Raw genomic sequence first — 22,364 nt, 5'->3', positions numbered from 1 at the left:
AAATATTATTCTTTCCTGAAGTTGTAGTGCTTGTCTGGAAATATTTTCAAATGAAGTCTATTGTTCTAAAAACTGGCTGAAATTTATTTTTGCCTTCATTTACCACAGATGAACCTCTTGGTGTAGCTGGAGAGGTGTTTTCCATCACATGACTGATTAATAATTACAGTGTTACAATTAAAGTAATTACTAAGGATTGACAACAATATTGGTGCTAATATGTGAAGATCATGGAAAGTCTAATATTGGCAAATAGGAAATGTAGTTCAGCAGTCTAGCTGTAAATTATAATCTAGTCACACATTTTCTTAAACAAGTTATTAAATATGTTTTTATTTTCCCCAACAAAAGTGCTTGTTTTCTTTTGAAAAGGTACTTTGGCCATGTTGATGTTTATGGAGCTAGATTCATTAATATGCAATATTCCCGTTATCCTCACCCTTACTTCATGCAGATAGTGAGTTCTTGGTACAACTGTGTCCAGCCTTTACTCCATTACAGTACTTCTGTAAAAAGTAAAAAATTACTTCTGTATATCTCAAGGGATAGGGTTCATATGTGTTTGTTTGAATTATATGAGGGAAGGAAAGAAATGAAGTTGACAACATATTTGCAAAACTAATATAAAATACTTCATTACAGTGGTTGGTACTTTTATCTCGTGTGTAATTCAGCAAGATCAGGAATTTGCAGGTTAAGAGAGGGAGAAAGGCTGATGTACAGCAACCGAGAAGAATGTTATAATCCTGATGTTGATGCTTCTATCTGAGTCAAGCTGCCAGCCCACATTCAGATGATTTTTAATTGCTCCTTTATGGATGGACTATTCCACAGCTGTGGTGTGGCTGATGTTTTCTTTAATTGTGATATACTGAGACACCCACAGATTTGTTTTATATGAACCAGTGCCTGAGATATGGTGTAAGGGTCTTTGTTTTGCTGTTGCATTTGTGTGCAGTGGTATTCGTTTTCTATCCACAGTAAATGGATGCCTAGACTAAATTGTTTATTTCAGCGTAGTGAGTTTCTTTTCCTATCAACAAGACAATGTTACTGTGTGACAGGAAAAGGAGTGTTGTTTTGACTATTTTTGAAAGTTGAGGTCATCGTAGCAGTTGTTTGCCTAGTTTCTACAAACGAGAAGTTATGAACCTTTAAAAATAGTATCTGGTTATCTGACACTTCTGGTAAGTATGTTGGGGAAAGAAGGCAGAATATAATTTGACAATTACTGCAAATTTTTAAAACAAAAAAGGCTTTTATTATCTTTGTGGTGCCACAAACAAGCAGCCTGTTTTGTTTTTAACAGTTCCTTATCTGAAGAAACAAGAAAATGGTGGAATCAATTTATTCCTTTTATAGATTTAATATATATTCTTAAGTATTAATTTTCTTAACTAATCTTTTGTCACTCCAGGAATACATTAAAGAAATGGAAAATATTTTGGTTTTGTGATCCAGCTTTATATAAACTCTGCTGAGTATGAGTCCAGCATCTATGTATCTCCTAATAACACTTTTGTTTTGGCAAATGTTATCTAATAATATCTGGTTAGTATCATGTTTGCTGGATCAGAGCTCTCCCCCTTTTTTTCCCCTCTTTTTCTTTCTTCCCTTTCTACCCTCTTAACAAAAGTGAACTGAATATCTCTTGTAGTTAGGATTGAAGTGTTTATGTCCTCTTTTCCTCTTTCCTGAAAATAAAGGTGAAATTCAGTTTTGGAGTTCAATTTGGAGAATTAAGTACTTCTCAGGTATGATCTATGACTGAAGGAAGAGGGAGGAAATCTTAAATTTCATATTATGTCTTGCTTTTCGTTTATGTAGTCTTACTAGTAAGCTTAGCTCTTCTAGGTTTTATGTGCTTATTTAGCACATGCTAATTGTCATAGCACATCTGTGTAACGTTTTTGGTTTTATTTTCCCTCATGTCTTTAAAGCTGGAGTGCCTAATGCAGTTAGTAAGAGCTGGAGCTTCTGTAAATGCCAGTACAACACGTTTTGCTCAAACACCAGCCCACATTGCTGCTTTTGGAGGACATCCACAGTGCCTGAATTGGTTGATTCAAGTGGGGGCCAACATAAACAAACAGGTATGGATTAATGTGTATTTCACATATGCATATAGTTCTGCAAGGAGTATCTTGATCCCTTTTTTATGACATGTATGAGCCTTACAGTAACATACAGATGCTTCATTTTTGACATCAGCTGAAGTCAAATGACTTAATTATCAGTTATAGACATTTTACATAGCAGTAAAGGTAGGGCTAATAAATGTCCTTTAAGCCTCTAGGGGTTTGGAGGATATTTGTTTTAGGAATTGACATCTTGCTGCTTCTTGAACAAAGTGGTAATGTTGCCTTGGTGTTGGCAGCATTAGCAAATACTCTGATATTGTAGTGCCGCTGCAGGGGCAAGAAGAAGACTAGTGAGGAACATAATACTTAATAAATATGCTAAGAATTGAAAATTTTACCATTACCTACAGAACCATGAGACCTTTGTGGTGCTTCATGATTCACTCATACATCTAACTAGTGAGAGCTGCCTTGATTTATTTTAAGGTGCATCTGGTTTTATGTTGCTTTTCTTTTAGATTATTTCTAAAGCTTTTCTAATAGCTTTCTGAAAATAATGAGAAACATGTATTTGGCTAACAAAGAATGAATAGGTGATTTTAAAAGTTTCTTTTGCCCCCCTTTTTTTTTACAATAACTTTCATTAGTTTTAGGTGAGTATATAATATTTTTGGTAGCAGAGAGTGCATTAATATAGCAAAATTCCTGCAACGGAGTGTTGTACTCTGGTAGAGTAACAGAATTAAAAACTATCATCATGTTTTTGAGGAAAATGTTTGAAGTACTGAATGAATCTGTTATGTATGCTGGTCATACATAACATCCTTTTTAATGGTAATCAAAAGTATTTTTAATAATACTCTAATAATATTCTGAGATTAATTAATACTACAGCATATGCTGTTGTTAAAAGCTGTGGTATAACACAGCATTCATAAAATGTCTGGCCTGTTAAATCTTTCATCATACTTTTCTTAAAATATTTAAGGACCAGACTGCGTTTTATATGCAGTAGAGTTAAGCTAAGTCTGCTGAAGAACTAAAACATTTGCATTTCTAGAGTTTGGTTCTTTTTTTTTTTTAAGCTGTGCAAAAATAAGAAATGGGGAAGTTTGTGTTGAGTTTTCAGAAAAGAAGTCTGGTGCATTGAGAACAGCTGTGAGACACCAGGAGAATTGTAGAAACAATGAAGGTGGCTGGATGCAGAGGCTATAGATCGCATCTTCTCCTTGATACCTGACAAAAGTAACTTATGCAAAAAGTTATTGCTGCATAGTGGTAGAATCTTCAGAAGAGAAAATACAAGAACTGTAAATGCATCTGGAGACCAGGTAAGAATGTAAAGAAATGGTGATTAGAGAGGAGACGTGGCATGCACAGAATAAAGATATACAAATAACTGCTAAATGAGAAGAGAAGAATGAATGAAAGTGAATGAATGAGAAGAATGAAAGTTTCCAGCTATGAGGATAAAGAGAAGAACTGACCAGTAAGGTTGAAATGGAGTTCAAGAGCAAGCTTGATGTCCTGGAACATGATGAGGGGGAAAAAAAATCACGTGTAGCGAGTGAGGTTGTAGCAAAGAAGAAAGTAGCAGCTAGCTCTCAGAAGAAGAGGAGAACAGTGTGGAGAGATCTCTCCATGGGCTGAGGGCAGCATGCAGATGACTGTAAAAGAAACCAGAAGGCAGTATAATATGCAGTTTAAAATGGGCAGGAGACTCATTCCAGCTTAAAGAAGTCACTAAGGCAAGCCAGTGACTCAGGAGTGTGTATGTTGCTGGCTTGTTGCCAGAGCAAATAGTCCTCAACCTTGTCAAGTTCTCAGATAGTGATGATAGTGCCTTACAGGCTTCTAGGGTAGACTGAGGCAGTGACAGACCACAGACACGAGAGATGGGTACTGAGAGCTGACACGGTGGGTGCCTTGTATGTCGTTAATGGTAGGCTCAAGTTACACTGAACTTGAGTTAAGTGTTAAGTTAACTTGAGTTACCACTGAATGTAGTAACTTTTTTTTGCACCCACAAAATACTAATTGAACGCATGACCAGAGGTATTTTAAACTCAGTTCAGTGGCAAAATAAGATACCTCTGCTTAATTAAAATGGTAGTAGAAACAAAAAGGCCTCTTTAAGTTTGTAGGATACAACTGGTCAGTTGCACTGTTTTCTCATGCACAAGCACTGAAAGCTAGGCAGTGTGCCTTGGTGAGAACTAAAGCAGAAAACTCATCCCACAGATAGTTGAAATGTTTCATACATGGCTATGTAAAGCACAGTGCATGCTTTGCTATCCCCAGTTCCCTCAGCTGTTTATTGAATTGCAGTCAAATTCTACTATTCTTGTTTGATTTGAACTCCTTAAATGATCTCTGTTCTTTATTTAATTTGCAAGCACTTTTAGGTGATCATCTAGGGCTTCCACCCACACTTTTGAGCTTTTGGAGCACTATTTCCTGATGTGTATTTTGTTTATTCCTTCCAGCTCGCTGACTGATGCTGTACTCCAAACAGACATAGTCACTGGCTAATGCTTGTGTGAGGACAAGTGTTCCATGGACACTGGATACAAAACACATGCTGAGAAAGATCTGGGAATGCTTGATATTTAAACTAGTAAACTTTTCCTTCCAAACTGACTTCTGGTCATTGGCTACAGACTAACCCTTCACTTCTGGAAAAAGAAAAGGATAGCTTCTGAAAAGGAATCCACTCGAGTCTCTCAGTTTTACCGTAAACCTCCGGTACTCAGTAGAATTTGCATGCATGCTTTCATATCTGCCCTGAGGTATTGTATTGTAGCTCATGCTGCCTGCCCTGAAGTTTAGGAAAACTTAAACATGTCTCCTCTTGTTGCTGGTGAGAGTTGCCCGGGACACTTCTCAGGCAGCAGCAGTGAAGGACAGATGCTGAAAACTGCTTGTCCCGACTGCACTTTTCTCCCCAAATAAATTATGTGAGTATATCCTGTGATGCCCAGCCCTCTTATGTAACTGTATGTGCTGGCTAGAATCACATCTGTTTCTCATCAGTGGGCAGTTCCTTGCTCCCAGGATCACCATATAAAAATACACAGGAGGAAAACTGAAGTGCTAAGCAATGGTCTGTTTCTACCCATCAGTGTATTCAAGACAATGTCCTACTGTTTCTGATTTTTCTTTTTTTTTCCCCTCAGTGGGCTGTGCCTGCGAATAGTTCTTAGTAGTGTGACTCAGGACCTGCATTTGGCTGCCTGCCTGCTCTAGTTCACTGTAACAGTGCAAAGCAATTATCCTGCTAGTTTTTTTGAGGATTTTTTTCTGATGCTTTATCCTTGTCACAACACAGATTGGTTCTGGGCTGTTGTATATACTAGATACATCAGATAAAAAAGTACTTTCTGATTTAGAAAATCATTAAACTTCATTTAAATATATTTTCCCTGTAGCCTCAGCCTATTAAACATTTCTATTGTATGTTGCCTTTGTTGATAGGCCAAAAAAAAGTATTGTGTGACCTGTCATAAAGGGAAGGAAAAAGAAATACTGTGCCCTTACAGGGGATGCAACTTAATATTTGTGCAGTCAGTTACCATCATATGGCAGTGGTGGCAGATTGTTTTAGGAGGGTTATACTACCCACAGGAGCAAGAACTGTAAGTAGGCTGATATCCTTGGGAGGAAGAAAACATTCTTTGGGTGTATTACAGTTTCTATTTTAAACAACAGTTAGGTGTAAATCCAGATAAAAGATTCCATAACTTCTCACTTGCGCACAAAAGCCTTTTTAAGGAGGAAAAGTACTCAGTGTTCTCTAGTTTCTACTTCCTAGATTCAGAAAGGATGGGATACAGGTGCTAAGAAATGTAAGAAATGAGTAGTGTTTGGAAATGTCATGTGATAGAGGACTGAAATTCAGTCAGCTGAGTTAAAGAATGGAGTTAGTTTGTATTTCTTATCAAGTAAGAGCTTCTGTGTCTTAGGTATCACTTGTTAGAAGTATTTTAGAAGTGTTTGCACAGTGTTGAGGTTTAACCTCAGTGGATACCTAAGCACTACACAGCTGCTTGTTCCCCCACACAGTGAGGTGAGGGGGGGAATCAGAAGGGAAGTGTGAGAACTCATGGGTTGAACTAAAGACAGGTTAACAGGTAAGAAAAGGAAACAAAGAAAAAGAAATCCAAGAAAATCAAGTGATAAAATATTTTTGAAACCCTCACAGCACAGTGCAAAAAGCTTTGTTGCTCACCACTACCTCACTGATGCCAGCCAGTGCTGGAGCAATGAAGCCCCAGTTCTACTTGCTGAGCATGATGTCATACGGTATGGGATAATCCTCTGGTCCATTTGGGTCAGTGGTCCCAGCTGTGCCACATCTCAGCCTACTCCCAGCTAGAACATTGGTGTACTAAAAACACTTGGCTGGTCACAAACCCAAAACATATTACCAGGTACTATGAAGAAAATGAACTGTAATCCATCCAAAACAGTATACATAGTTGAAAGCTTTCAGTGTAAGTGTATGTGGGAGCTTTTTATTTTAAAAATAAATTCCTGCAAGTAAGTTGCTTTTGGTTTTGGGGTTTTTTTGTTTATTTTTTTGTTGTTGTGTTGGTTTGGTTGTTTTTTGGGTTTGATTGGTTGGGGTTTTTTGCTAAATGGAAGGAATGTAAAGGTACCAATGAGTGAAATCAATTGAATCATACCCAGGGACTTGGAATTTGGAGAACCAAATAGGAAATGTGGTCTGGATTCAACTGGACCATCCTCAAGCGAACAGAATTCAGGTCCCAAAAAGACAGAGGGAGGAAAAATAGAGTAAAAAAAATGTCTTTAGACTGAATTGAAAAAAATACCCATACATGAAAGCGGCCTGGGAAGAGAGTTTGAGAAAAGTATTTAATCAGTAGGGGAAGTGTCTTTTGAGGTTAAGAGCATAGTGAGGAACTGGAAACTGATTAATCAAGCTGAGATAGATTTACTGATTAAAGCCAAAAAAAGCAAAAGACTCTTTAGCCACATAAATAAAAAGATAATTAGGAAGGAAGCTAGATGTTTATTCAGTAAAATGAAATGGAAGTCAAAGGTAATCTAGTCATGACCCCAAGCTAGAGAAGACTGCCCTTGTCTGTGTGAAAGGGTAGCCATTATTTCCAAGGGAAAGGAGGAAGACATTCAGCAATGGGTTGGAAAAACTAAATGTGTCTGTGATAGTTCATTAATTTTTTGCCATTTCTTCAAGAGCACTGTGCACAAAATATTTACTAACCACAGAACCAATCAATGTAATTTAGCATTCAAGATAATATAATAATGAAAATTAGTTTGAGTTTTTTACTCATTTATTTATGATGCACCCTCTAGATTGGGAGACAAGTGTGGGGTGTTTGTGCAGTGTTGCAACAGAGGGACAAGTTCTGCTCTAGTTGTGAAAGGCCAGTACAAGTCATTGATGCTTCTCTTCCTGGAATATTATTACAGAACGGATTACATCAGACTCAAGCACAGATGGGAAGTGTGACCAATTTAAAGGACTATGAGGTGTTATCAGGGGTAGTGAGGAATTAATAGAGCTTCTCAAAATAAAATAACTTCTTTTGTGAGATAAAAGAGATAGGGAAGAAGTATCTTACACATGAGAATGTGCAGATGGGCTATACCCTGAACTGCTCTCAGGAACTTCTTGGAAAAAAATGTTACTTTGTTTTCCTGTTTGGTCACATCCATTCCAGTTGTTGAATCAAAACAATTGTTCTGAGACTTAACAGAGTACTTTTGTTTCCTTCTGTATGCATTGAAAAATTTAAAAGCCATCTTTCAGTGGGATTTATATTTTTTCTATGTATATTTCTTTTCCATTTAGTCTAACTTATAATCTAGAGTGAATTTCTGAGGAGAGCTAGGAAAGTGTTTCAGTGCAAATATATTTGGCCCCTTACGAGAATTTCAAAGCAACATAATAGTAGTGATGACTGAAATTTGGGTGCTGTAATTAAAAGCAATGCTATAAAAATCTAAATCTGTGTGTTCTGTAATTTTTAAAGTATTTTTTTAATTCCTTAACTTGAGACACACGGTTTTCTGGGCCAGTGATTAAAAGCAGCCCTTCTCAAGACATATATTCCCTTCTGAAATACTAATCTTACCTGTTTGGTGATGAAAGTGGTGGCTGCTATAAGCTTAGCTCATTCTTCTAATGCAATGCTGGGGAGTCCTTTTGCAAAGGGTCTTCTCTCATCCTTTTTGTGTTTCCCCACAGCAATGTTGGAATTCAGTTCTCTAGATCTTACTATGGGCAATGTGCCAGGTTTATAGGGCTAGGGGAGATTTTGTTATCTCTGTCATATGCATGGCCAACTAACCCTAACCTGAACTTCATATTGAGTGATTCTCCTGTAGCTTGGGCTTGTTGATTGATTGATTGATACTAATGCTGACCAAAAGAGGCAAATCACTTACTTTCTGTACTTTGACCACTTTAACAAAAGTGGGGAGTGGAGGACACAGTAACAGAATGATGAATAGAAGACAGCTTTTATGACTGGAAAATTTATTACCTAAAGAATTTTTTTCTGGAAAAATTAGCCTTGAATAAATTTCCATGTATGACAGTTTAAAAAATTCTATCCTCTCTTAAACTTCTTTCTCTTCCTGTTACTTCAGGGGAAGTTACAAATAGGAAAAAATTGCATAAACTTAATTGGAAAGCAGTCTTCTATTTATCAGCTGCAGACATCCACTTTGGAAGAAGGACTTTATAGCCCTTTTCTAATCTCTAAGACATTTGCTGCTCTTTCCTGTGCCCAAACCTTGTCAGCCTCAACAATTTTCCTTAGTTTAGAAGAAAGTAAACTTTGTTTGGTGCCATTATTGTTCCCTGCTGGGTGTGCTAGGTAGTTCACTGTTTGGCTGAATATATGTCTTAAGCACTGTTAAGCTGGCTTACCCTCAGTGAATTTGTAACTTGTTCTAAAGATACTTCGGCATGAAATAAAATTGTCAAGTAGAAAATTGAGAATACATACCTCATATCCAAAATTCATTTTCAAGTTATACTTACATGGTCTAAAAGATAGGATTAAATTTCTCAAAAGCTTGACAGACAATTTAAGACACTTAGTAGCTTCTAGGTACTATGATGATATTTTGCATATATTCGCATTTCAAGTAGAGCTAAAGTCTAGCCAGTACTGTGGAGTTAGGCATGAACACTGTTGTGTGTAAATACTGGTTAATTAGTAAAGGTGCTGTGTTAATTTAATAGCTAATGCTGATATTTTAATAAAAGGAACAGGGAAGCTAAACTGAGGCACATACAGTTAGAACATGTTTAATATCTGGAACAGACTAGTGAAGTCTGTCAAAAGTTTGGAGACAAAAAGAAGGGGGGAAGAAAACAAAGCCAAAAAAAAACCCAAACAAAAAACATACCCTTACTACACTGTGGAAGTGTTGAGGATGAATCATATTAGCAGACCAGTAAAACCATTTACTTGCTACTCCAAAGCAGTGTTTCATTTCAGATTCTTTGTGGTTCTTAATACTGATGGTTAATTGAAAGTACTGAATTTCCTCTGCAGCCTGTAGATCACGATGCATGAATTTAGCTGCTGCTTGCTTGGATTTGTAAAATTGTTGTAAATCCTCCCTGTTACCTGTAAGACAGGTAATGGGGAGGAGCTGCCTGAAAAGCAATACTCTACCCCCAGTATGTCTGCACTTTATGCAAAAAAATTAAAGGATTGGATGTGCTGGTTACTAATAATATAAATAATATAAATGGAATAAAATGTAATCTATAAATCATAAATATAAATAAAGTATATTTATTATTTATATAAGTATAAATTGACAAAGAAAATCTGAAAAGACAAATATATAGGATGTGAATCAATGTGTATGTGTTGGGAGAGATCTGGCCTGTCCTATGAACACTGGGCATACCTCTATTACAGTAGAGCTCTGCGTATGTGCTCCTCTCCTGCGAGTACTGATGGTGCAACCCTCAAGGACTGTGTCAGTGTGCCAGCAAGATCTGAAAGCAGCACAGTCCCACAGACTCGGCCTTGCTGCTCCCGAGCTCAAGAGGGCTTGCGCAGTCCAGTGTATTGGGAAAGGAGTGCCGGGAAATGAAGGTGTTAGAATAATGTGTTATGGTGGTGGATGTTGGGAGGGTTAACCAGTTTTCTGAATATGAGTCTGCTGATTGTTGAGCTATTGGATAAGGCTTATCTTGTGAGTTAAATGCCTTTAATGTTACTTGCTAAAAGTCTAATGTACTTGACAGCCAACTGCAGACTTTAAAGTAATGATCAAGTACCTGATGTATTTGCTAGCTAATAATAAATGCTGCTTTTATATATCTGCTATCTTAATTAAAGTAATGTAATAATAGTATTTTAACCTTTAGTAAGATTATGCTTGACAAAATGTAGTTTGTCTTTACAGGATTATGTTGGTGAAACTCCTATTCATAAAGCAGCACGGTCTGGTAGTATGGATTCCATAAGTGCCCTTGTGGCTCATGGTGCGCAAATAGAGTAAGTGAGGTATTTTTTTTTGTTGTTGATTGTTGTGTGTGTAGCTTACTAACTTAGATTGGTAAACATAGATACTAATTTCAGAAAGAAAAGTCAAAACAGCAGACACATGATCCAAATAATGATGACAGCTAGACGTGTTCAACTGTAATGAAGCCCAAGATATTTTGCATGTCTAGTAATAAAGTTAATTTTCCTTAAATGATGCCATTGTGCTACATTAGTGTTGCACATTCATCTGATATAGTAAAATATTTATTGTGCTTCTGTCAGATGACCCCAACTGTACACTTTATTCAGCATGTAGTTATTTTTTACAAGAAATCTACACTTTGCACTGGTGAATAAATATAGAAAACAATGCAAAAGCAACATTATGTGCAAAACAGCAATTCACACACTTCACCATTAGTTTATTACTGTTTGTTAGTGTATTATGTATTTGCCCTGTTAACTTTTTTCTTTAAAGGTTTATGTACTGCAAAAACATTCAGAAAAGCTCACAAACTTTTGCAACTTACAGCATGGACAAAATGGATGCAGTTTTCACCTAGAAATGTTGAGTATAAGCTCTATGGCTTATAAATAATATCAATACTTTAGCAATATGTTTTAATTAGAACTAGCTTTATTATCTTAAATGGTAACTAGTTACTGTATTTTAACCTGCACTATGAAACTTTGAAGTTGTAAGTGAAATAAGAATCATGTAGTTAATTCCTTGTTTTACCCTTTGGTTTCCATCTTACTGTTTTTATAATGCTGCCTTGATTAATTTACCATAAAATTTAACTCTTTTAGCTGTGTCATAGAGTATTCAGGGAATATGTTACCTTTAAGTTAATAGTGCACTAATTGCTTTGTATGAAGAGGTTTCATTATAGAAAAATGAAATAAGCTGTCTCAGTTATTGGCAAGCACATCAGTCTTGAATGTATGATTTCACATTTTTCACTCACTTTTGGATATTTTTAAGATAAACTTGGCATTAAATTTACTGTGGAATTGAGCAAACCTTAATTATCATCATCAATTAGTATGTAGTCTTGTGGTTTTAATAAAGTGGCCAACCAAAAGAAAAGTTGTGGAACTGCATAAACAATGTGAAATGGGTTATACCTGTCTTTGACCAAAGCTATTTGCAGCAGAAGCAGTGTAGGTTTATAGCAGTTTTAATGAACAGGAAATAATGTGAATTCACAGTTTTCTAACTTGGAATTCCGTCTGTGTTTCAGATAGATAATTAAACATCAGGTCCTGTAATGGGAATGGTAAAATCAGGGATGCAAATGCAAAAGGCTTGTGGAGCAACCCAAGTTTAATCATTTAGAGAGTAAGGACTTGGCCCTGTCACCTGAGGGAGTTAGCTATTAATTGATAGGGGTGAGGATTTTTTTCCTTAGAATCCAGTTTCCAGGTTCAGTATGTTAAATTAGGCCAAATCCATGTATATGCTTTTGACACTGATTAATTTTGGGTCATCTAGTTTTGAAAGCTGGCCCTGATTAATGGTTATGTAGAATTCCCTCGTTTTTGTGAAAACATGAAAATGTAGATGCTCTGGAAGTTCTGACTCCTTTATTTTATGCCTTCACTTAGAAGAAAAGGAGGGGGATTTTAGCCATATATTTGAGTTTTAATTTGTATATTAACTGAAATGATAATTGACTGATAAAATTGACTGATAATTGATTGATAAAACCAAGGCAAGAACTTTATGAAATACAGAACTAAGCACTAACTAGAATTAAGCTGCTGATCTGTACTGGTGATTAATAAGTACTTTCTATTTTTACTGGGATTAGATCTTCTAATCCACTTTTTTATTTCTTAGTATAGTTAACAGTATTGAAGCCTAGTATCATAGGGATGAATGAAATACCCCTTGGGACTGCAAATAGTCAAGTATACTACTTTTACATGATCTTTATAATATATGTCCGAAATGCCATCATCCCTAGTTTTTTATAGCAAGTAGAACAGGGATGCTAAGATTTCATTATTACACCAACACTAGTAACCACTAATGTAATATTGCAAGAAATGTATTTTTTGTTAATGAGTGATTATTGCTGTTAAAATGAAGTAACTTGGACTAGAGAAATACTGCTATCAGTGTTTACCACATTTCTACTTTATTTCCTCCTTTGGTTATATTGGAAGACAAAGAATATTGATAATAGTCAAGGATAAAAGTAAGAATTTTAGTTTTAATAAAATAGCCTCACTTGAATTTTTTCTAGTTTACTATATTTCAGGCTTGCTAGTGTATTGCTTTTGCAGAGAAAGACAGGATGTTGCAATATAAATCTCATTAAGTTGTTGCATTGTTTTCCTAATTGATGAGAGAGAATTTGGGTCTCTATTCCTGTGTAAATTTTTAATAATATTAAAAAATAATAATTGTACCCTAGTGAAAATATTTTGATTTTTTTTGTGGTATTTACCTTCTCATTTTAGCTGAAGCATATTCTGTGCACAGTATGTCCTACAGCCATAAAAATGGTTGCTCCACTAACTATGGTATTCATGGACCCTTGAAGAGGGGGAAGCAGGTGGTCACAATGTCCTCATATGAGTGAAAAGGTTTGCTGTGTAACTGACTTTTTAATGTGGATAGTACCTTTTAAAGTATCCATAATTACTGCTGGATTTTCACTAAAAGGCATATTGATGCAATTTATGTATGGTTAATTGTGTATTATTTATCATGGTGACAGACAAGTGTCCACAGATCTCTATAGAGGAAAAGCCTTCTTGGTGCCATGTTTTGTTTTGCTCTTTTGCACTGTTATGTAAATGCTGTATTTCAATGTAGTTATATAGATTGTATCACAGCATATATAAAAATACAAAATGCAGCTGTAAACACAGGACACTGTTGAATCAAAAAGAAACAGATGCAAGTATTGATTATCCTGACTTGCTCCATGTCTGCTTGCATGTGGTGCACTTGTGCATTGTGTCCACTTATCTCTGAATAAAAATTCTTCTGCAGCTGTCATTTAAGCAGTTTAGTATTTCTTAGTGCCTTGATTTAGAGATAAGAGGGGAGTTTCAAACAGTGTATTATCTTGGGATAGAGAGAAGTGTAACTTGTGAAATGGGCTGTGGCTTGGTATGCCCCCTTCCATTTGAACATAAATTCTTTCTTGCTTAAAGGTTGTATTAATCATGATATTTGAATAGTACTATAGAAAAGCTTTTTATTTTCCTGCCAGAAATCTTCAGGTTTTGGGTAAATTTGGGTTGTATACCATGATGGCATATTATGAGACCGCAAAGAGATAATTTCCTTTCTAGTTTAATATACTCTGGTCTCAAGGTTTGAGTAGAAGCAGTGACATGCTGGGATAAATAAAACAGTAGATCTGTTTCCACCAGATGACAGATTCATACTGTGATGTTGATCTGGTTTAGACAGACACTTCAGCCACTTTCTTGTTAAAGCTGTCTGGCATTCATCTGAGTGTGTAAATTCAATGCCAGAAATGTCCTATCACTGATACTAAGTTTTTCAGCCAGACTTTTATTCTCATTCTTTGACAGGGATTTACTTAATTTTATTTCTTCTTTTCAAACTCATGTGTCGCAAACAGCATTGTGTTGTTAAAAAAGGCAATATTAATATAATTTTTTTCTTCTTCACAACTGCTGTCCATCTTCCGTAACAGAAATCTGTCCGCTGTGATTTTTTTAGTGCTGCTTGATTAGTCCTTTGTGAAATTCTTGTATTTCTGTTCCACGTGACCACTCTTGTGATAGCTCAGCTTTTATTCTTCTCTTTTGTACTTTTGAGATTTCTTGACTTCCTGAAAATCAGTCTCCTCTAGTGAAGAGACAGTGATGTGTCCTTTTCATGACAACACAGAAGTCGGCCATTCCTTTGTGATGAGAGCCCTCAGTTCCTTTTCAGTCTGGAGGGGAAGCTTACATGACCTGGTCTCTTGAAGGGTCTCAGGGTTCAGGAATCTCCTTAGTTAATGGATATCTTCTTGATTTCTTAAAACTTAGGAGCTATTTGCAGGTTTTTTATGTGAGGTTATTTTTCTTGCCAGCTAACTTAACTACCAAATTTTTAATATTGAACTGCAGTCTTATTTCTGGTGTTAACATACTTGTGAAGTGCCACAACTTTGTCACCTCTTTACTTCAGAAGCTGTATTATAGCATAGATTCAGTGTAGAAGAACCAACATCCTACTTTCCTACAGTCATTAAATTTACCTCATCTTGAGAGTAATGCTTCACAATCTTACTGATCATTTGGATTTAGGTGCTTTTTCAACTGAGAGGTTCTTACCTGTTAATTAGTATATTAGTGCTTGTATAATCTGTTTGGTACTTTCCAAACTCAGACCACTTCATACACATTCTTTTTATAAACCTGATTGCCTCCAGATACTAGGTAAATTGCTGGATTAATTGCTATTGTTGCATTATTAGACATTGCTGGATAATTAAGGAAAAATATATGGCAGTTCTTACCTAATTGTATGTAACAATAATTTTAAGGGCCATCACTGTAGTATTCCTGTTGTGACTTTTTTTCACATGTTGGAATTGATTCTGCCTTTCCCATTTTATATAAATTCTTATGGGAAGACAGATTCAAAGTGACATGTACATTTCAGTGGTGAAACACTAATTCTCCTTCAAAAAACTGCAAGTAAAGCTTGATAATTTCTTCCATGTTTGGTTTCCTGTTTGGTTGCTATGGTTTTAGCAGTACTTGAGGTGGTTTGTAGGAGCTTGTGAAGTAGGGCAGTAATTTGGATTCAGTCTGAAGAAAAGATTTGGAAACACCAAAGCAGAATGTATATGCTTGGGGGGGGGGGGGGGGGGTGACAGATAAAAAATGAGAAAGGCTCAGTTTTAGAGTAAACCAGTCTGGAAAAATGTAGTTTTCAGAGTTACTGACATTCCTAATAATTGCAGGAAGCTGAGGCAAACTCATACCACTGAATACCTGTTCAGTTTGAATGCAGATTATACTTTGTGTGGGTGGAATAACAACAGTGATTACTGACATGAGCTGGAAAATAGCACAGAATATGAGAGGTTGTGCTTTTTATGAATAAAGTAAAATCCATCATTAAAGCAATGATATTTATGACCTTTCTGAAACATAGAGAGGAAATTCACTAGGTAATGTGAACTTGACAGTTCAGCTTATTCATTAGTGAGAAGCCTTATAGCACTGGTTTCTTGACTTCTCTTCAGTCCAAGAGAGCTCAGTAAAAAATATGGAAGTGTTACCAAGACTTTTATATGCAGATATCTCAGATTTCTGACAGGAATGTTTGGGGTTTTTTGTTGGGATTGATTTGCCTTCATGTAAGATACTAAAGTTTACATTAATGTGTGCAATTTCCCTTAAGATAGATTTTTTTTTTCCCTGCAAGATAAGCTATTCTGTTGCTATTTTGGCTACAGAAACCTGGGTACGGTTAAGTCAAGTGGAGAAACCAAAGTGTTAGAAGTGGAGCTTGGCCAGAGTTAAATACAGTGAAAGAAACAATTATATCCCAAATATAGTAGTCTTACTATATTAGTTCTGATGGTTACTCCAGATGTCAGTGGTGGTGATCTGTAGGGGTGCTGTGCTTGATCTGGCAATAGTTTTTGACTAGATATGTGATGAGAGGATTGTTTATTGCAATGTTTGCTCTAGCCTGCTGTGTTGATTTGGGTTTTGTTTGCTGGTTTCTGTCTTCAGTAAAGTTGTTCATAGACCAACTGGTACCTAGTAGCCTCTGGACAAAAAAATCCAGGAGGTAGTTGTGGTGTGGCCCAGAACATGTTCAGGTTGATCAGAAAAGTTTTCTAATGTGTGTCATGCACTACTCATTACAAGATGTATCTCATGGCATGGAAGCTTAACAAACCATGGAAGAGCTTTGGTAATCATAACTTAGGGAAAATATTACTCTTCGGCTTCATTCTGTTTTGCTTGACTGGGCTCATATATGTTGGATAAATATTCTTATAAAGGGAGAAAAATCTTAAGTTTGAAAAATTTTTTTGTGAAGCTCATTTAAACTGGTTTTATGTACTTCAGCAGTTCCTTAATGCAAAAGATTTTATGTCTGAGTAAACACACCAAGTTTTTTTTGACACCAGAAAAACCCCAACAAAACTGTGTAGTTTGATAGTGTCCCTATGAAACCATCATGAAAATAATGAAACCATCTACTACTTACAGTCCTTTCATTCTTGAGTTTTGCCCTGCTTTTGGCACAGAAGTACCTTAACATTAATTTACCTCTTCATTTTTATTTCCAAACTTCCACTGTCTATGCTTTGTGTACTGAACAGCTTGAACTTTCTTTCAAGTTTGGCACATTTGAGAGAAGCTTGCTTCCTTCATTTCTCTAATTCTAAGCTACCTTTGGGTTTCATTTGCTATGTTGAGGAGAAATAATGTCATTTTATTTGCTAGTAGAGTCATCTTGGTGGATATCTGTGCTGCAAGGTTGTTTTATCTTTTCAAGTCAGAGTTTGCTCTGAACCTATCCTCAGCAGTTTTCCATTACACTTTCTTCATTGTTAGCAACTTTATTTAGCAATTCTTGCTCTGTTTCTAGAAACAAGAAATTAACAGCAATGATAGTTCTCATTGTCATATGGTTGGCTAAGTAACTCTTGCATTCTCTTTGTGTTTAAAGTGGCTACAGTACTATAAAGATGCTTATTCGAAATTAAATTTCACTAGTGATCTGGGAAATACTTTCATTTTAGTAGGAAAGGTCTTTTCTGTTACGCTGTATTGCAATCAGACTGTTGTTTCAAGAATTACCATAGTCGTTCCTACCTTCCCTTTGTGAATTGTTATTAGGAATCACGTCTTGAATAATGAAATATGGATATAAAAATATTGCTGCTGGAACCAGGCCAAGTCATGCCTATATTGATCAGGGAAAAATTTACTTGGAAATGTGAATATTTTGTACAAAAGGTACTGAAAATGAAGTTCACTGTTTGAGCTCTTTAGTAAAGCATATAAATGGGAATACAGATACAACAAAAAATCCTGATGGTGATGTTTGTGTCTGCCAATGTTTGCTCAGTCAGGAGTTGAAGTATCTAGGAGCTAATTATAGCTGTATAATTCATAGTGAACCTTGATTTTCCTGTGGAGAAAGTGGCTTCACAAAACAGAGTCCTTCTGTTCAGTATATTCCTCTTGTTCCGATTTTGGATGATGTTCACAGGAACTCTACCACTGGTTTTAAAAGTGTAAAATAATTTCAGCTGCCAGATGCTTTGTTGTGAAATAAAAACTTGGCACCAACTTGTGCTTTTGTAGATGCCCAGTGTGTAATTCTAGCATGAATTTGTATAGCTGCCCCAGCAGTGACACACATCTGTTTAGTTAAGATTATTTTTCTCTTCATATCTGGAAAAAAAAAGTTTGAAAACATTTTATAACTTCTGTATTTGGACACCAAAGGGTTAAAACACTTAAAGTTTAGTATTTTAAAATAATTTTGCTTTAGAAATTTTAGACTAGTATACTACTGTTTATATAGGAAACGATTTTTCTCACTGTGGGCGTTTTAGTGTTCTGATCTTTATTTTTCTCTTTCTTCTTTTGTTTTGTTTTAATCCTTGTATCTGCTAATTTTTGTATATAGGAATAGCTACTAATTCTTTTGAGATGCAGCCTACTAAATTTAAAGTAATTGAAGCCATGAGTTGACCGGTAACTTTAATCCATTCTATATAAATTTCAGTGAAGAACTGAAAAATTGGTTTCAGGATGAAAGTTATAATGCTTTTAAAGGCATAAAAAGCTTAGTATCTTGTTGTTAAGGTGGTCACATGATAATGGCTTACATATTGAATAATGTGCTACAGCACTTTATGTATGTTAATGTACTTTTAATGTTGCCTGCAAATATGTGATCCCTTATGATATAAGTTTCCTGTTTATGCACCATTGCCCGTTTAAATCAAACAGAAGATTCTGAAACTGTAAAAACTACACATGTCAATGTTTTACAGCTACGTAATTCGAATTGACTTGATTTTTTCAAGTAATCCTAGAAAGGGGGAGCATTCCATATAGAAACTGCTGAAACTGCCACAGGTGCTTCTCCGAAAACCTTACAGTTGTGGCATTGAATGTTCAGTATCGCTTCCTTTCTGCACACAAGGCATACTGTTGAGGTATTTGTTGCGGTGATTGGTTTTAATGCTAATCTAGGAATTCAGATATAGAATCTATAGATTTGCATGCTTTGCTTACCCTAATTTACAATTATCTACATTTTTATTTGTAAACTAACAATAGATAAGTTGAGATCAGTAATTTTTAACAGATATTACATTGATATACGAAAACTGTGGTTTATTTTCTTAGATTGTCGCATGGCATTAACAAAAACACAGTAAGCTGTAGGTGCTGTAATCACTATTTCAAATTAAACATTCAGGAGAATTTTTTTTGCATATATGATTTTCAAAAATATTTATTGTTGACTTTTGTGTAGCAAATGTTTGTTTTGTTTTTCAAGGTATGTGACATTATAAGTTGAAGATAGTGCATTTCTAAAATATTTCTATGTTAAAAAGAGATAGAAATATACCTGTTTTTTTCTGCCAATGAATATGAAAAATTAACAATTGAAGCAACTTAGAAGCAATTTTTGAAGTAAATTCAATAGCATTTATAATACAATATAAGAAGCGGAAGTCTTTGTTTTCTTTCTACAGATCTTTCAAAGAGTAAATTCTGTATGTTACACTGAAGTAAATTTTCCTTGCATAAAGTCATGTTTAAACAATTCTAAATTTTGAGTGTTTTGTTGTGGTTTTTTGTTTGTTTGTTTTACTTTCTATGGGTTAGCCATAGTGGAAGCATCTTGAATATTTTATAAAAGCTTGCCTCAATTATTTTCTTCCTTTAGTAAGCTTCTTAAATTAGGTTGAAATAATAAAAATTCCCTCCTAAATAAAACTAAGCTGAAAGTTAAGTTCGTGTTTCTGTACACCAATCCTGTTTGGCCAGATAATGCATTTGTCTCTTGGTTTAGAGCAACAATGGAATTACACTCACAGCCAACATTTTTGAAAAAGCATTTCAGAAGAAGGATGCTTCATCAGTGTCCTCTTTAGAGCTGCTTTAACTGGGTGCCAGGACTCTCAGATGAACTGGGCATTTAGAATGGGAGTTCAGATGATGTCAACCCAGAGGGAGAAGAATGGATCCTAAAAAAGAGTCCTCTTCATGCTAAGATCAGTCAGTTTTGAAGACTGCCTGTGGACATCACTTGATGGAAGAAGAAAAACATGTTATAAAGTGTTTTAAGCACTGTAGGTCTGTGAATAAATGCATATGCAAAAGTCAGAGCATTAATTCAATATCTCAGTGTGTGTTTTGAGTTTATTTATGAAAACACCTGTCACTACAGAGTGTGATAAGCAAGTGTCATATGTCAGGAAACTTCAAGATCACCTCCTCATCCATATTCAGACTTTCATCATCTTTTTTCATGGATTTTTTCCTATTTAGAATAACTTTATAATATGAAAATGTATCTTTCCTTACATTTGGCTTTCTTCTTTTGTGTTGGAGTTAGCATCTTATACTTCTGCACTTTGAAAAAAACAAGACGTTTTTATTTCCAGCTCCTGGATTTTAGCCTACAAGAAGGCTGAGGGTAAATAATAGCGTGCTTCATTATTTTAATTTGTTTCTAGTAATAAGAATTACATAGAAACAGTGAATAAAATAAAAAACAGGACTCGGTCATTTTTCAAATACGTGAATTGCCTTGGAAAGGATGCAAGATATGTGTTTTCTAAACATGGAGTGAATTGACTTTCTGATGACTGCATTTAGCCCTGGGCAATGTTAAGTAAGGAATTTTTCTCCTGTTTGTCAGTTCGTGCCTTCATGTATATTCCTGTCTGGAGCAGGTGCCAAAAAAGGAGTGACATTTTCAGTGTCCTTTCTTCAGTTTTTCCACCTGCTCCTGTCGCTAGACTGACATTCAGAGTTGTCTTAAGTTTTTGACTTTTTTCTTTTTTACTGGAGAGAGAAGGAAATAAGTTTTTGGAGTACTGCTCTCTGATTTGACAGTTACTAGGCCAACCTTTAGAAAATTCTGCATCAAGTCGATGAATACTGTTTAATAAAGGCTGACTAAACATAAAATGTGTCACTTTCCAAGACTTATTCTGATTTTCTTACTTATGTCTTCCTTCCATCCTTCCACACCTTCCTTGCTGCTGGCTTCTTCTTTCATAATGAATTAATGTGAAAAATGCAGTGTTTATGACCTGCTGTTTGTCTTGTTTCAGCTAGAAGGCTAGCTGAGAGACAAAGCTTGAAAAGAAATAAACTTTTCCTGAAGTTTGGCCTCTTTGTAACAAAACAAATTTTTTTTAAAAGCCGGTAACAACAAAAATCCCTACAAAACAAAGAGTAAAAACTGCTGGAAATTTCTGTACTCATTTTTTAATTCTGAGTAATGCAGTTGCAGAAATAGACCTGTCATATTTGCTGTATGATTAGCAGTAACAAAAGGATAGTTTGCCTGAAGACTTAATATCAGTGTGTTCCGAGCTTCCACTATTTCAAGGCGTTTAGGATAAAAGATCAAAGCTGTACCAGAGGGATTTTTAACTAACTAAAAAAAGCAGAGGATGGGTGGAAAAGATGATTTTTTTTTTTTCCAAGACCCATGGCATTGAGGTAGTTCTGTCCATGTTGTCCACTGTTTTTTCCAGTGTTTTTCTTTTGCAGCCCAGGTCTTGAAGTTACTTTTGGTTATAATATCCTTTATCAAGCCTTTTCCTTTATGTCAGCACCTACGATAAATGAAGTACCTTTCAAGGGACACCTAATAACTGAAATAGCTGTAAATTTACTTAGATATAGTGATTATCTCTGAGTTTTCTGCTTGTTCATATTTCTTCCATTTTTTTAGCCATGCATTCCATGTCACGTGGCTACTACAGTTTGTAGCCAAATGAATCACATACTATTCCTCCTCTTCACTTAATAGTCACTTCACATAGAATTGCAGTTCATAACCAGGGGCTGACGGGGATTGCACATCAGAGATTGAACTCCTCTTATGTGTGGTTGGGACAGTGAACCATTTCTATTTTCATCCGTATTACCTAGTCTGTCTACAGTAATGACACTTAAATTCTTAACTCCTGGGATAAGCTGAGGCAGACGTTTCACTGCCAGACATGGGCAGCAGATTTAGTATTAGATGTGTTCCTAGTTCCTTGTAATTACAGCTGTAACAGGATGGTTCCACTCTTTAAGTTCAGATTAACGCTTTTAAAGAATGGTCTAGCTTTTTAATTCATTCCATCCAGGCTTTCTGGAAGGACTGTGTTACACTGTTTTTCTCTTACAGACTCAGAATCCTTACAGTCACTGACAATATTTCTAAATTATTTTGAAAATACATAAACTATTCCAGTCTGGTAAAACTCTGTGATATCTGTTAAGAGTATTTTCTTTCCTATTTTGTTCCTATTTACATTAGCAGGTTTTTTTTGATTACTTGCATTTTGTTGTGATAGGCTAATGTAGCACAGCTAGCTCTTGCTGCCTTTTGTGTTCCCACTGACAGATTTTTTCCTCCTAGAGAAAGCTAGAGAAATCAGCTAAAGAAGTAGGTCTTTTTATCTTTCTAGCCGGTTTTTGAGAAAGTGATAGAAGGTTTCTGCAAAATTTGTCAGCTTTTCCTCTACTGCATCCTGTTAATATTGGAATGCAGGCAGTATAACAGAAATTT

The 22,364-nt window shown here is 35.6% G+C and overlaps 1 protein-coding gene across 1 annotated transcript in view; it reads left to right on the top strand.

Moving 5' to 3' along the window:
* Nucleotides 1-22,364, top strand: part of ANKRD10 (ankyrin repeat domain 10) — a 37,514-nt gene that overhangs the window by 4,263 nt on the left and 10,887 nt on the right. Inside the window, exons 2-3 of the mRNA XM_053972061.1 lie at nt 1,941-2,093; nt 10,509-10,600. Coding sequence (XP_053828036.1) covers nt 1,941-2,093; nt 10,509-10,600 — 245 coding nt within the window. The remainder of the gene's footprint in view (nt 1-1,940; nt 2,094-10,508; nt 10,601-22,364) is intronic.

The sequence above is a fragment of the Vidua macroura genome, chromosome 2, assembly GCF_024509145.1.
Source record: "Vidua macroura isolate BioBank_ID:100142 chromosome 2, ASM2450914v1, whole genome shotgun sequence".
NCBI classification, from domain to species: Eukaryota; Metazoa; Chordata; class Aves; order Passeriformes; family Viduidae; genus Vidua; species Vidua macroura.
The sequence above is the reverse complement of the archived record's forward strand: the minus strand, read 5'-3'. Positions and strand labels throughout refer to the sequence as shown.